The sequence below is a fragment of the Scyliorhinus torazame genome, chromosome 13, assembly GCF_047496885.1.
Source record: "Scyliorhinus torazame isolate Kashiwa2021f chromosome 13, sScyTor2.1, whole genome shotgun sequence".
NCBI lineage: Eukaryota > Metazoa > Chordata > Chondrichthyes > Carcharhiniformes > Scyliorhinidae > Scyliorhinus > Scyliorhinus torazame.
Window position 1 is genome coordinate 26,770,176 of NC_092719.1, and position 15,226 is coordinate 26,785,401.

Consider the following 15,226-nt stretch of genomic DNA (forward strand, 5'->3'; position numbering starts at 1 on the left):
TTCACCATCTGCCATGGTGGGATTTGAACCCAGGACCTCAGAGCATTAGTCTGGATCTCTGCATTACTAGGCCAGAGACAATACCACTATGCCACCGCCTCCCCCTTTTGGATTTGGTTTCAGGGAATGAAGCTGGACAGGTGGAAGAATTATGGAAAAGGACAAAGATAGATCAGGAATAAAAGTTCTCCCAGTGAGCCAGAGAAGACACAGCCAGAGTGAGACAGCAAAGAGTGAGTTTGGGAATTTGAATCTAGGTGGGAAATGAATCAAATCAAATCAGTAAGTCAGCTCCTTTTAAATTTCAGGAGTTTAAATTAATATAAATTAATCTAGAATTGTGCAGTGTAGGTTAACAAGAGCTGCCCCACCTACTCACATAACTGGTTGGCAGTTAAGTGTCAATCACTTTAAATCTACCGTGATCTAAAAGCAGGTGGGGGAGGGGAGTCAACTCAGGCCAATTTAAAAAGAGCAACTTGTAAACTCACTCCCAGTGAATTCTCCCAGTGAGCCAGAGAAGATACAGCCACGTGAGGCAGCAAAGAGTGAGTTTGGGAATTTGAATCTAGGTGGGAATTCAAAGCTGGGTGGGGAGGAAGTGCTTTTTATCCCTGGTAAGGCCACCAAATAGTAACATTATGGTGGAGCAGGCAATAAACAAAGAAATAACTGATGCATGTAGAAATGGTACAGCAGTTATCATGGGGGATTTTAATCTACATGTCGATTGGTTTAACCATGTCAGTCAAGGCAACCTTGAGGAGAAGTTTATAGAATGCATCCGCGATAGTTTCCTATAATAGTATGTAATGGAACCTACGAGGGAACAAGCGGTCCTAGATCTGGTCCTGTGTAATTACAGGATTGATTCAGGATCTCATAGTTAGGGATCCTCTCGGAAGGAGCGATCACAATATGGTGGAATTTAAAATACAGATGGAGGGCGAGAAGGTAAAATCAAACACTGTGTTTTGTGCTTAAACAAAGGAGATTACAATGAGATGAGAGAAGAACTAGCTAAGGTAGACTGGGAGCAAAGACTTTATGGTGAAACAGTTGAGGAACAGTGGAGAACCTTCCAAGCGATTTTTCACAGTGCTCAGCAAATGTTTATATCAACAAAAAGGAAGGACGGTAGAAGGAGGGAAAATCGACTGTGGATATCTAAGGAAATAAGGGAGAGTATCAAATTGAAGGAAAAAGCATACAAAGTGGCAAAGATTAGTGGGAGACTAGAGGACTGGGAAATCTTTAGGGGGCAACAGAAAGCTACTAAAAAAGCTATAAAGAAGAGTAAGATAGATTATGAGAGTAAACTTGCTCAGAATATAAAAACAGATAGTAAAAGCTTCTACAAATATATAAAACAAAAAAGAGTGGCTAAGGTAAATATTGGTCCTTTAGAGGATGAGAAGGGAGTTTTAATAATGGGGGGATGAGGAAATGGCTGAGGAACTGAACAGGTTTTTTGGGTCGGTCTTCACAGTGGAAGACACAAATAACATGCCAGTGACTGATAGAAATGAGGCTATGACAGCTGAGGACCTTGCGATGATTGTTATCACTAAGGAGGTAGTGATGGGCAAGGTAATGGGGCTAAAGGTAGACAAGTCTCCTGGCCCTGATGGGATGCATCCCAGAGTGCTAAAAGAGATGGCTAGTGAAATTGCAAATGCACTCGTAATAATTTACCAAAATTCACTAGACTCTGGGGTGGTCCTGGCGGATTGGAAATTAGCAAACGTGCCAGCACTGTTTAAAAAAGGAGGTAGGCAGAAAGCGGGTAATTATAGGCCAGTGAGCTTAACTTCGGTAGTAGGGAAGATGCTGGAATCTATCATCAAGGAAGAAATAGCGAGGCATCTGGTTGGAAATTGTCCCATTGGGCAGGCGCAGCATGGGTTCAGAAAGGGCAGGTCCTGCCTAACTAATTTAGTGGTATTTTTTGAGGACATTACCAGTGCGGTAGATAACGGGGAGCCAATGGATGTGGTATATCTGGATTTTCCAGAAACCTTTGACAAGGTGCCACACAAAAGGTTGTTGCATAAGATAAAGATGCATGGCATTAAGGGGAAAGTAGTAGCATGGATGGAGGATTGGTAAATTAATAGAAAGCAAAGAGTGAGGATTAATGGGTGTTTCTCTGGTTGGCAATCAGTAGCTCGCGGTGTCCCTCAGGGATCAGTGTTGGGCCCACAATTGTTTACAATTTACATGGATGATTTGGAGTTGGGGACCAAGGGCAATGTGTCCAAGTTTGCAGATGACACTAAGATGAGTGGTAAAGCAAAAAGTGCAGGGGATACTGGAAGTCTGCAGAGGGATTTGGATTGGTTAAGTGAATGGGCTAGGGTCTGGCAGATGGAATACAATGTTGCTAAATTTGAGGTTATCCATCTTGGTAGGAATAACAGCAAAAGGGATTATTATTTAAATGATAAAATATTAAAACATGCTGCTGTACAGAGAGACCTGGGTGTGCTAGTGCATGAGTCGCAAAAAGTTGGTGTGCAGGTGCAACAGGTGATTAAGAAGGCAAATGGAATTTTGCCCTTCATTGCTGGTGGGATGGAGTTTAAGACTAGGGAGGTTATGCTGCAATTGTATAAGGTGTTAGTGAGGCCACATCTGGAGTATTGTGTTCAGTTTTGGTCTCCTTACTTGAGAAAGGACGTACTGGCACTGGAGGGTGTGCAGAGGAGATTCACTAGGTTAATCCCAGAGCTGAAGGGGTTGGATTACAAGGAGAGGTTGAGTAGACTGGGACTGTACTCATTGGAATTTAGAAGGATGAGGGGGGATCTTATAGAAACATATAAAATTATGAAGGGAATAGATAGGATAGATGCGGGCAGGTTGTTTCCACTGGAGAGTGAAAGCAGAACTAGGGGGCATAGCCTCAAAATAAGGGGAAGTAGATTTAGGACTGAGTTTAGGAGGAACTTCTTCACCCAAAGGGTTGTGAATCTATGGAATTCCTTGCCCAGTGAAGCAGTTGAGGCTCCTTCATGAAATGTTTTTAAGATAAAGATAGATAGCTTTTTGAAGAACAAAGGGATTAAGGGTTATGGTGTTCGGGCCGGAAAGTGGAGCTGAGTCCACAAAAGATCAGCCATGATCTCATTGAATGGCGGAGCAGGCCATTTAAACCTATGTCCCCTCTCCTACTTAGGAAAGAGCATCTGATTATCCACTCTGTCCATGCCACTCATAATCTTGTAGACCTCTATCGCCTCTCAACCTCCGTCATTCCAGTGAGAACAGTGAGTATATCTAACCTCTCCTCATAGCTAATGCCCTCCATACCAGACAACATGCTAGTAAACCGCTCTGTACTCTCTCCAAAGCATCCACATCCTTCTGGTAGTGTGGCGGCCAGAATTGTACACAATATTCCAAATGAGGCCTAACTAAGCTCCTGTACAGCTGCAACATGACTTGCCAATTTTTATGTTCAATGTCCCGACCAATGAAGGCCAGCATGCTGTATGCCTTCTTGACCATCTTATCCACATGCCACATTCAGTGATTGGTGGACATGCACACCCAGATCTCTCTGCCTGTCAGTACTTGCAAGAGTTCTACCATTTATTGTGTAATTCCTGCATGCATTGGGCCTTCCAAAGTGCATTACCTCACACTAGTCTGCATTAAACTCCATCTGCCATTTCTCCGCCCAAGACTCCAACCAGTTTGTATCCTGCTGTATTCTCTGACAATCCTCTTCACTATCCGCAACTCCACCACTTTCTGTGTCATCTGCGAACTTACTAATCAGACCAGCTACATTTTCTTCCAAATCATTTATATGCGCCACGAACAACAAAGGCCCCAGAGCTGATCCCTGTGGAACACCGCTCGTCACAGCCTTCCATTCAGAAAAGCACCCTTCTACTGCTAACCTCTGTCTTCTGTGCCCAAGCCAGTTCTGCATCCAACTTGCCAGCTCTCCTCTGATTCCATGTGACTTCACCTTTTGTACCAGTCTACCATGAGGTACCTAGTCAAGGCGAAGGCTAGGCCTGAGATCAAAGTTCTAAACTGGGGGAAGGCCAATTTCAATAAGATCAGATATGATTTGCCATAGTGTCCTGGGAGCAAACACTTTCAGGTAAACCTGCGACAGAACAGTGGGGCGCATTCAAGGAGGAAATAGTGGAGTACAGAGCCAACATGTTCCAATCAACAAATCCAGTGAACCATGGATATCGAGGGATACACAGCACTGGATACGGAGAAAAGGGGAGGCTTATGGCAGATATAGAGGTCTCAAAACAGCAGACGTCCTGGAGGTGTAGAATGTGCAAGAGGGAACTTAGAAAGGAAATTAGGAGAGCAAAAAGGGAACATGAAAGGATATTGGCAGGTAAAATAAAGGAAAATCCTAAGTTGTTTTACAAGGACATTGAGGGTAAAAGAATAACTAGGGAAAGAGAAGGGCCCATTAAGGACCACAGTGGGAATTTGTGTGTGGAGCCAGAGGATGTAGTTGGATTCTAAATGAATACTTTGTGTCAGTGTTCACTCATGAGAGGGACAGTGTGGGTACAGAATCAGGGAGAAGGACTGTAATAAAATTAAAGAGATTAACATAGACAGAGAGGAGGTTCTGAGTGGTCTGGCAGGCTTCCAAGTAGACAAATCTCCAGGGACAGATGTAATGTATCCCAGACTGTTGAGTGAGGCAAGGAAGGAAATAGCAGGGGATCTGGCAATAATTTTCAATTCCTCTCTGGCCACAGGAGGGGTGCCGGAGGACTGGAGGATAGCCAATGTGGTACCATTATTCAAGAATGGAGGAAGGGATAAACCAGGAAACTGGAGGCCAGTCAGTCTGACCTCAGTGGTGGGGAAACTATTGGAAGCAATTCTGAGAGACAGAATTAATCTGCATTTGGAGAGGCAGGGATTAATCAAGGACAGTCAGCGTGGTTTTGTTATGGAGAAGTCATGTTTGAACAAATTGATTGAGTTTTTCAAACAGGTGACCAGGTGTGTAGATAAGGGAAATATATCTGACGTCGTCCATTTGGATTTCAGCAAGGCTTTTGATCAGGTCCCACATGGGAAACTGATAGTGAAGGTAAGAGCCCATGGATCCATGGAAATTTGGCCAATTGGATCCAAAATTGGCTGAGAGGCAGGAAGCAGAGGGTGATGGTCGAGGGTGTTTTTCTGACTGGAAGCCTGTGTCCAGTGGGGTCCCACAGGAATCAGTGTTGAGGCCCTTGCTGTTTGTGGTTTATATAAATGATTTAGATCTGAATGTAGGAGGGTTGATCAGTTAGTTTGAGGATGTTATGAAAATTAGTGGAGTGGTAAATAGTGAGGAGGATATGGCCTTTGATTACAGAAGGATATAGACAGGCTGGTCAGATGGGCTGATCAGTGGCAAATGGAATTCAATCCGGATAAGTGTGAAGTGATGCACTCGGGCAGGACAAACAGGGCAAGAAAATAAATGATAACTGGCAGGACCCTGGGAAGCGCCCAGGATCAGAGGGACTTAGGTTTCCATGTACACTGGTCCCTTAAGGTAACAGAGCAGGTGGATACAGTGGTTAAGAAGGCATATTGAATACTTGCCTTTATTAGCCGAGGCATAGAGCGTAAGAGCAGGGAGGTTATGCTGGAACTCTATAAAACGGTGGTTAGGCCACAGCTAGAGTATTGTGTGCAGTTCTGGAATCCACATTATAGGAGAGATGTGATAGCACTGGAAACAGTGCAGAGGAGACTTATCAGGATGTTGCCTAGGCTGGAGGGTTTTATTTATGAAGAGACATTGGGTAGACTTTGATTGTTTTCCTTGGAGAAGAGGAGACTGAGGGGAAAATGAGTGAGATCCATAAAATTATGAGGGCCATAGATAGAGGCAGGAAGAAACTTTTCCCCTTGGTGGAGGGGTCAATGACATATATTTAAGGTGAGGGGCAGGAGGTATAGAGGGGATGTGAGGAAAAACCTTTTCACCCGGAGTGTGGTGGGAGTCTGGAACTCGCTGCCTGAAAGGGAGGTGGAGGCAGAGACCCTCATAACATTTAAGCAGTATTTAGATGTGCACTTATGATTCCAATGCAGACAAGGCTATGGGATAAGTGCTAGAAAATAGGATTAGAATAGTTAGGAGGTTGTTTCTGACCGGCACATAAGCGAGGGGCTGAAGGGCCTTTTCTGTGCTGTATGGCTCTATGATTTTAAACACTTCTATTTAATCTCCTCTTAATCCCCTCTGCTCCAAAAACAATAGCAGTTTCTACATTCTCTCTACATCCCTGCTTCCCTGCTATCATTGCCATAAATGTATTCTGCACTCCCCCCAAAGCCTTTACATCTTTCCTAATGTTTGATGCCAGAATTGAACGCAATGGCTGAAATTTTGGGACTGTTCTTGCTGCAACGGCGATCTCCCCCCCCCCCCCCCCCCTCCACGTGTGTACCCTGGGACAGAGGGTGAGAACAACAGTAGCTGATGTGATATAGATACATTCACATTGCTGTTAATATTATACCATTTCATTCATAACTCCTCATTCTTCTTACCAAAATGTAACACTTCCCGTTTCTCGGCATTGAATTTCACATGTCTGCCCATTTTATCAGTCTAACTCCTTCTGAAGTCAGTTACTATCCTCAGTTACTATCTTCCTTAAGTGTTTGCTACGTTCCTGAGTTTCTACCATAGAATCATATTATGGTTACAACACAGGAGATCATTGGGCTTGTCATGTCCACGCTGGCTCTCTGCCGTTTAACACGATTGGTCTTTCCCAAATCATTGCTGGCATTCCTTAATTAAGTGACTGTTCATTTTCTCTTGGATTATTGTTATTTTTAAAAAATATTCTTTTAAAAAATAAATTTAGAGTACGCAATTATTTTTTTCCAATTAAGGGGCAATTTAGCACGGGCAATCCACCTAACCTGCACATCTTTAGGTTGTGGGGGTGAGACCCATGCAGACACGGGGAGAATGTGCAAACTTCAAACTCCGGGGCTGGGATTGAATCTGGGTCCTCCGCGCGGTGAGGCAGCAGTGTTGACCTTATTCCTAACGTTTTTCTCACCACTGAAGTTGAACTGGCGGGCCTGCAGTTGCCGAGTTTCACCTTGCATCCTTTCTCAAAAAAGGGTGTAATATTGGTAATGCGGCAGTCCTCTGGGACCACCAGGAGAATTGGAAGATTATGGCCAGTGTCTCTGCAATTTCTGCCCTTGATTTCCCTCAGCTGCCTCCTATCTGTTCCTGGTGACATACCTACTTCAAATACAATCAGTCTATCTAGCCCCTCCTCTTTGTCATTGTATTAGCCCATCCTGTGTCTTAACCACCTTTTATTTTGTTATGGTTTTAGCAACATCGTCTTCCATGGTAATGGCCAATGTAAAGTACTTGTTTTGTACGTCAGCCATGCCCTCTGTCTCCATTCATAGATCTCCTTTTCGGAAATCCCAAATCAGCCCCATCCCTCCTATTACCATTTATATATTCATAGAATACTTTTATACTCCATTTTATGTTAGCTGCCTGTCTATTCAAATAATCTCTCATTTCATTTTTCACTTCTCCAAATGTTCTATCTTCAGCCTGGTTCTCACTTGTACTGTCAACTTAACATCTGACATAAATTCCTTTCTCCACTTCACCCTTCTCTCACTATCCCTTTCATTATACAGGGAGCTCTGGCTTTGGTTACCCGACCTTTCCCCCGATAGGAAAGTCCCTTGACTGTATGTGAACCATCTCCTCTTTAAAGTCAGCCCATTATTCCGTTACAATTTTGGCCTGTCAAACTTTGATTCCAATTTATATGGGCAGAACTGTTTTCATTGCACTGAATTTGACTCTCTTCCAATTAATATTTTTTTTTTACTCTAAATCACCTCTTAACCTTTTAAATAGCCAACCTAAACCTTATGGCAACATAATCATTGCTCTCGAAATGTTCCGCCACTGACACATGATCCTCCTTCCCCAGAACCAGATCCAGCAATGCCCCCTTCCTCATTCGGTGGCAATATACTGATCAGCAGAATTCTGCCAAACACACTTCAAACACTCTCTGTCCTTTACATTATGTTTCAGTGAGTGTTTGGATAATTAAAGTTCCCTATTATTACTTGCATCTCTTTACAATATCCCTGCAAACTTCCTCTTCCATATCTTTCCCACAAGTTAATGGCTGATAGAATTCAATTTTTCCAATTATTTTCCCGCACCTAGTGGAGCATTAAGGCAGACTTTCATCTGTTTCCATAGCTAGTAATTCCCGGAACAGGTCGCTAGTCTATCACCAAGGGCTTACAGTTTGAAGGGCACCACTCCACATCAAGCGTGGCTGACCCGGACTCTGTTCTGTGCTTACCGCCAGCCCCTGGCATGTTTGGAAGGATTTGCAGGTTGACGCACTCAACCTGTTGACCGCATTATCAACACACCTTCCTTGGCCACCAGGACTTGGGGTGGGACCCGAATCCGGAGCTTCTGGCTCAGAGGCAGGGATGCTACCCACTGCACCACAAGAATTCCTGGCCCATAGAACATCGTCATGTAATACTACCTGTATTGTTTCTTAAGTGAAAACTTTGGAAATATGCCCTGCATATACAAATCCACGTCATTAATATATTTCATAAAAGATCAGTGGTCCTCATACTGATCCCTGGGGAACGTGACTGGATACGTCCATCAAGTCTGTAAGGCAACTCACAACTCTACTTTTTTCCCTTAGAATCAATGCCACCACTGCCCCTTCAACTCCATGGGTTTTTAGCTTGCCGACAGTTCAGGTGCTGTTGGGTATTCTAAAAGCTGTCCTTTTGTGAGTATACAAATGAAAGCTGGTGTGGATCATGTTCACTCTTGTGCGACTGGCTGGTCTTTTTACAGATGGGCCACTGATCCTCAGCTGCTCTGCTTGCAAATCCAGAATACCCAGCCTGAAGCCAGATCCGCGTTCAACCCCTTGCTTTCACTGAGTTCAGATTCGCGGGACGATGTCATTCTCAAAGCAAGAGCGAGCTGGAGACAGCGCTCCAACACTGTCCCTCTCATCCATTGAGAGCGAAGGGAAACTGAAATCCCGCCACCATTCCCTGCACGTTCTCATAATACTGATGCTCAGAGCTAAACACAGTGTTAAAAGTGAATGAGTTTCTCACACTGATCTCTGCTGGCGTGATACGCCTGCTTGTAGGCCGCTGTTTGACCGTCGCAGCTCGGGAGTCTGCTGCCACATTCTCCGTCCGGGCTGAGCGATCAGCTGCTGCAAGGATCTCATCCAATTTTTCTATAACAAAATTAGAACATTGCATAAGAAAGGGCAGGGTGGCACATCAGAGAGGAGAGAATGTTCCATCAGAGGGAAGAAGATATTGCAGAAGATACCACATTACGTCAGAGAAGATAGGATATTGTATTTGAAAGGCGAGAATATTTTATCAGCGAAGAAAGGATATTAAATCAGGAGAACAAGATATTGCACCAGAAAAAACAAAGGTATGGCATACTTTCTTCTTTGATATAATATCCTGGGTTGTGGAGTCGAGTTTCATTCTAGAAACTTGAGCGCATTATCTAGTTTGGCTGTTGAGTGCAGGACTAATGGGACGCTGCACTGCAGGAGGTGACATCTTTCAAATGAGATATTAACCAGAAAGTGTTGTCTGAGGCAAACGTAAAAGATCCCATGGCGTTGTTGAAAAAGGAACAGAGGAGTTTTCCTGGTCTTCTGGCCAATATATATCTTAACACCTAAAACAGATTATCTGGTCAAAATCACACTGTTGCTGGTGGGATAGAGATGAGTGCAAGTTGGCAAGCGGGTGCCAACATTTCAACACTTGAAAGTGACTAAAATTACTTCATTGGTTGTAGCGCTTTTTGGATGTCCTGTAGGCCATGAGAATGCACCGTAGTTACTCTTCCTTCTTTTGGTAAAGAGCAGGCTCGAAGGGCCGAATGGCCAACTACTGCTTCTACTTTCTATTTATGTTTCTATTTTCTATGTAAAGGGATAAGAATTATTTCTGCCAGTCAGTGAGTTGGTCACTAGAGGGCATCAATGAAAGACTTAGCAATAGAAGAACAAAGGGTGAAGTTAGTATTTTTGCGCAGAGGGTTGTGGGGACATGGAATGCTTGATTAGAGAGCTTGGGAAAGTGGTCTCTGGAAAAATGTTCTAAATAGGAAGAGGATAAATATTTGTAACAAGAAATCACGAAAGAGTCTGGAGGCGATAGCATGTTCAGAGAGCTGACAAACTGGTGATGGCCTCCTTCTGAGCAATAAAATTAATCAGCCTTGATACAAATTGGACACAAGGGGTGGGGTTTTCTAGGACCCGCCCACCACTGGGATCATTCGGTCCCGCCTAAAGATTAATGGACTTTTGGCTGGCTCCCTGTATCCTTTGGGGAGGGATTGCAAAATCCAGGCCAAAGTATTTTCTCCGAATGAAATACTCTGGACTGACCATACCATCCTCTTCCAAAATGTCTTGCTCTTGGATGCTCATCTCAGCAGGTCAGATTTGTGCTGCATAATATGGAGAGCTGATTGTATAGCCTCATAAAATCAGCTCCCAGTTTTGAAGTTTCACAAAGAAGAAGCTCTGATGCCGAGGTAGATATTGCCCACCTATTGCTGGAAGTTTTGTGCTTTGAATATGACGCTCAGCAGTCAAGGAACAAGTGTCTCCACTCCATTAAACCCACTAATTAAAGTTGCCAATTAAAGCTGTTCATCACAGTGACAATGTGCTGATTAGATTCAAGCAGCACATGTCAGGCATTTAGACTGATGTAAACCACTCTATGCAAAAGTGCAATGACTCACTGAAACAAGAACTGCTTCTCCCAACACCATCACATCAAACACTCCCAAGGAAGATACAGCACAGGTTAGATAGAGAGTAAAGCTCACTCTACACCATCCCATTAAATACTCTAATTAAGTAACTTCTCCATTGTTTAGCTCTGAGCTCCAGCCTCCTCCAGTCCAACATCAATGGACTATCTGGTCAGTTCAGTTTGTTCCTTTTCCCCACAACCTCCAAGGCACGTTGCTTCTGAGCTAACTTTTAAGTAACATAGAAGTTAAATGGAAAAGACCATCAACCAGTCCCCTTGCTCAACTCTTTCACCAATACCTTCCTCAATTGCATTTTTAACCAAAGAAAAATTTATTCAGCTCCTTCCTGGATTTGCTGACACTGTCACCTGCCACTGTGATGTGGAGATGCTGGCGTTGGACAGGGGTGGGCACAGTAAGAAGTCTTACAACACCAGGTTAAAGTCCAACAAGTTTGTTTCGAATCACTAGCTTTCGGAGCACAGCTCCGTCATCAGTTGAGTGGCAAAACCTGCCACTGTGTGCTTGGACCGCTGTGCCACATTTTCCTCAGGCTCTGGAGGGATTTAATACCCCCCAAAAAATCACATCTGATTGGCCTGCAGCTCTAAGGGTCAGGATTTCCTTCCCCAGGGTCTATGATCCCGGTGAAGGTCTGCCGCTGCCCGGTTAAGTGTTTGGCACATAATTTGGAGGGTCAATGACCAATCCACCTACCCTGCATGGCTTTGGGTTGTTCGGGCGAAACCTGTGCAAACACGGGGACAGTGTCCCAGACCCAGGATCGAACCAGGGACCTCGGCGCCATGAGGCAGCGATGCTAACCACTGCGCCACCGTGCTGCCCTCTGGTGGGCCTTCCTAAAAGGATGCGACACGGGGCTCTCAGCAGCTCAACCACCGGCACTCCTGCCACCTCCATTAAATAACTCTGCGTGAGGTAGTTAAATCCTTACTGTCTGCTCACCTTCCCTCAGCAAAGCCCCCAGATTCACAGCTTATGACTGAATTGAATTATCTTTATCTCTCCGACAACTGAAGAACTGGAGGAGGCCATTCAACTCCTTGACCTAGATCCACCAAATAGATTGTAGCTGATCTGTACCTCACCTCCACTTACCCACCTGAGCTCCCTATCCCTCAATACACCGATTCAACAAGAATTTATTGACACAAAAACAGAGAATGCTGGAAAAATGCAACAGGTCCAGCAGCATCTGTAGGGAGAGAATCCATTGATCTTGGTTTTGAAACACCCATTAATTTAGCACATTAGAACCTTTCGGGGGAGAAAGTTCCAATTCTCACCCCCCAAAAAGAAGTGCCTCATTTGCCATAAGTCACAGCAGATTCTAACTAACAAAGCAAGATTGGACAGTGAGATCTAGCAAACCACTGATCATGAAAGAAAGAATTGCACATAGAAAGCTCCCACAAACAGCAATATGATAACGATGAGATACTCTGTTTGTGATGCTGATTGCAGGATAAATATTGGCCAAGACACCAGGGATAAACTCCCCTGCTCTTCTCTAAGATAGTGACATGCGATCTTTTACCTCTGCATGAGAGGGCAGAAGAGTAAGAAGAGTCATAAAGATTATTATTAATAAGAGCGCTTTGTTTAATGCCCCATCCAAAAGAGGCATTTGTGAGAGTGCAGCACTCCTTCAGTACTGCACTGGAATGTAATTTTTGAAATATTGCATTTATATAGATCCTGTTATGACTTCAGGGTGTCCCGAAATGCATTACAGCCAATTAAATGTCCTCGAATGTAATTACTGTTGTAGGGTGAGAAATGTGACAGCTAATTTGCACACAGCAAGGTCTCACAAACAGCAATGTGATAATAATCTGACCATCTGTTTTACAATGGTGTCGATTGGCTCGGACACCAGGAAGATCCTGCCCCTCCTCTTCCAATGATGCCATGGGATCGTTCACAAGCACAAGAGAGGATCAGCTGAACCTCAGCTCAACTTCCCAGCCAGAGAATGACACAATGGGCTATTCCCTTGCTCAGTGTTCTACAGCAGGAGGCACAGCACAATTTCTAATTGATTTTCTCTCTCCCCAGCTTAGGGCATCATGACTATTTGAAACAAACCTATGAGGACCTCCACAGGGGATCAGTTAACAGCATGGGCCTGATATTGAAGCTGGGACCTTCTTGGTCTCTATGGTTGAGTCACACTGGGCAGTGCCCTGGAGCAGGACCTTCCCTGCAGGCTTCAGGATCCTGATGTTAGAATCAAATAAAGGTCAGAAGATTGCACCTGTGGGAGACAGTCATCAGGGTGTTATTTTTCCTGAATCGACCAGAGGGCAGGCTCCAATTGAGGATGCTGCACGGGATCTCAATGCTGGAGGACCACCTTGAAGAAGCAACAGGCTGCATTTCCAAGTGAGTGACAATTGTTTAAAAGAAATAGAATCAGCGGCCGGGGTCTTCCCAGAGCAGCATATGTTTACAGGCAGGTTTGGAGGGCCTCAAAGCCTAACTGGAGTGCTGGATCTCCAGGTAGCTGTCGGGAGGCCACCGTTTCAGGAAGCTGCATTGTTCCCTAGCACCCACAGGTGCCCAGAGGCCGACTGAAAACCTGCAGTCAGCCTTTGACAATAGGCCTTAACAGGCTACTAAAATAAAAGCAAAATATCGCGGATGCTGGAAGTTAGAAATAAAAACAGAAAATGGTGGAAAAGCTCAGCAGGTCTACCAGAGGTAATGATTCACAACTGTATCTATGCCCAGTAAATTCCAAAGGTCCAAAGCAGCCCTTATAAAAGTCACAAGTGGCATACTCTGCACTATGAGAAAGATAAAGTATCCCTCCTCATCCTTCTCAACTTGTTTGCAGCCTCTGACACAGTGGTTGGCCATTTCATCCTCCCCCAATGCTGCTGCACTGTTGTCCTGCTGGGCGGAACTGAACCCACCTGGTCGCATTCTTATCTCTCTAGTCATTGTCAGAAGGCAGTGGAGACTGGGGGCGGGATTCTCCGTGAACCGGCAGGGCGGGTCACTCCGGCGCCGAGGAGTGGCGTCACGCCAACCGGTACCGAAGGGCCTTCGTCGGCCAGCGCGAGTTGGCGTATTCACGGGAGCGCAAGCGTGCGCTGGTGCCATCCCAGCGCATGTGCAGGGGGGTTCTTCTCCGCATCGGCCGTGGTGGAGGTTGACAGCGGCCGGTGCGGAGGGAAAGAGTGCCCCCACGGCACAGGCCTGCCCGCGGATCGATGGGCCCCAATTGTGGGTTAGGCCACCGTGGGGGCACCCCCCGGGGCCAGATCCCCCCGCGCCCCCCCCCCCCCCGAGGACTCTGCAGGCCACCCGTGGAACCAGGTCCTGCCGGTAAGGACCTGTTGTGATTTACGCCAGCGGGACCCGCCGAAAACGGCGGCCACTCGGCCCATCGCGGGCCGCAGAATTGTCGGGGGGGGGGCCACTGCCAGCAGATGCCGACTGGCGCGCCGCAATTCCCGCACCCGCCTAAACCCCGGCGCCGGAGAATTCGGCGGCCGGCGGGTCAGGATTCACGCCGCCCCACGGCGATTCTCCAACCCAGCGGGGGGGGGTCGGAGAATCCCGCCCCAGGTCATTGAGTATCTTTGAGGCTGAGGTAGACAGATTTTTGATCAACAAGGGAGTTGAGGATTTTAGGGGGCGGGCAGGAAAGTGGGGGCCACAATCAGATTAGCCATGATCTCATTGAATGGTGGAACAGGCTTGATGGACCTAATGGCCTGCTCCCATTCCTATTCCTGATGATGTTACCACATGCCAACTCAGTAACAGGGTGATGTTTCGTCATAAGAAGCAGGAGTAGGCCATTCAGACATTTGAGCCAGATCTGTCATTCGATAAGGTGACCTTTTATCTCAACTCCACTTTCTCCATCTTCCTTGATTCCCTTAGTATCCAAACGTCCATCAACTTTTCTCTTGAATGTACTCAATGACTGAGCAATTCAAAATTCAGTAACTGGACAGTGCCCCAGGACTGAGTACCTGCTCAGTAACTGGACACTGCCTCAGCACTGAGTACCTGTTCAGTAACTGGGCACTGCCCCGGCACCGAGTACCTGCTCAGTAACTGGACACTGCCTCAGCACTGAGTACCTGCTCAGTAACTGGGCACTGCCCCGGCACTGAGTACCTGCTCAGTAACTGGGCACTGCCCCGGCACTGAGTACCTGCTCAGTAACTGGGCACTGCCCCGGCACTGAGTACCTGCTCAGTAACTGGGCACTGCCCCGGCACTGAGTACCTGCTCAGTAACTGGGCCCTGCCCCGGCACTGAGTACCTGCTCAGTAACTGGGCACTGCCCCGGCACTGAGTACCTGCTCAGTAACTGGGCACTGCCCC

General features: G+C 45.9%; 1 protein-coding gene across 5 annotated transcripts in view; it reads right to left on the reverse strand.

Annotated features, from left to right (window-relative positions):
• The window catches only part of LOC140387908 (SH3 and multiple ankyrin repeat domains protein 3-like), a 1,536,301-nt gene that overhangs the window by 69,946 nt on the left and 1,451,129 nt on the right, over positions 1–15,226 (reverse strand). For all 5 annotated transcript variants that reach the window (XM_072471211.1, XM_072471213.1, XM_072471209.1 and 2 more), the window contains one exon: positions 9,169–9,296. In XM_072471211.1, coding sequence (XP_072327312.1) covers positions 9,169–9,296 — 128 coding nt within the window. The remainder of the gene's footprint in view (positions 1–9,168; positions 9,297–15,226) is intronic.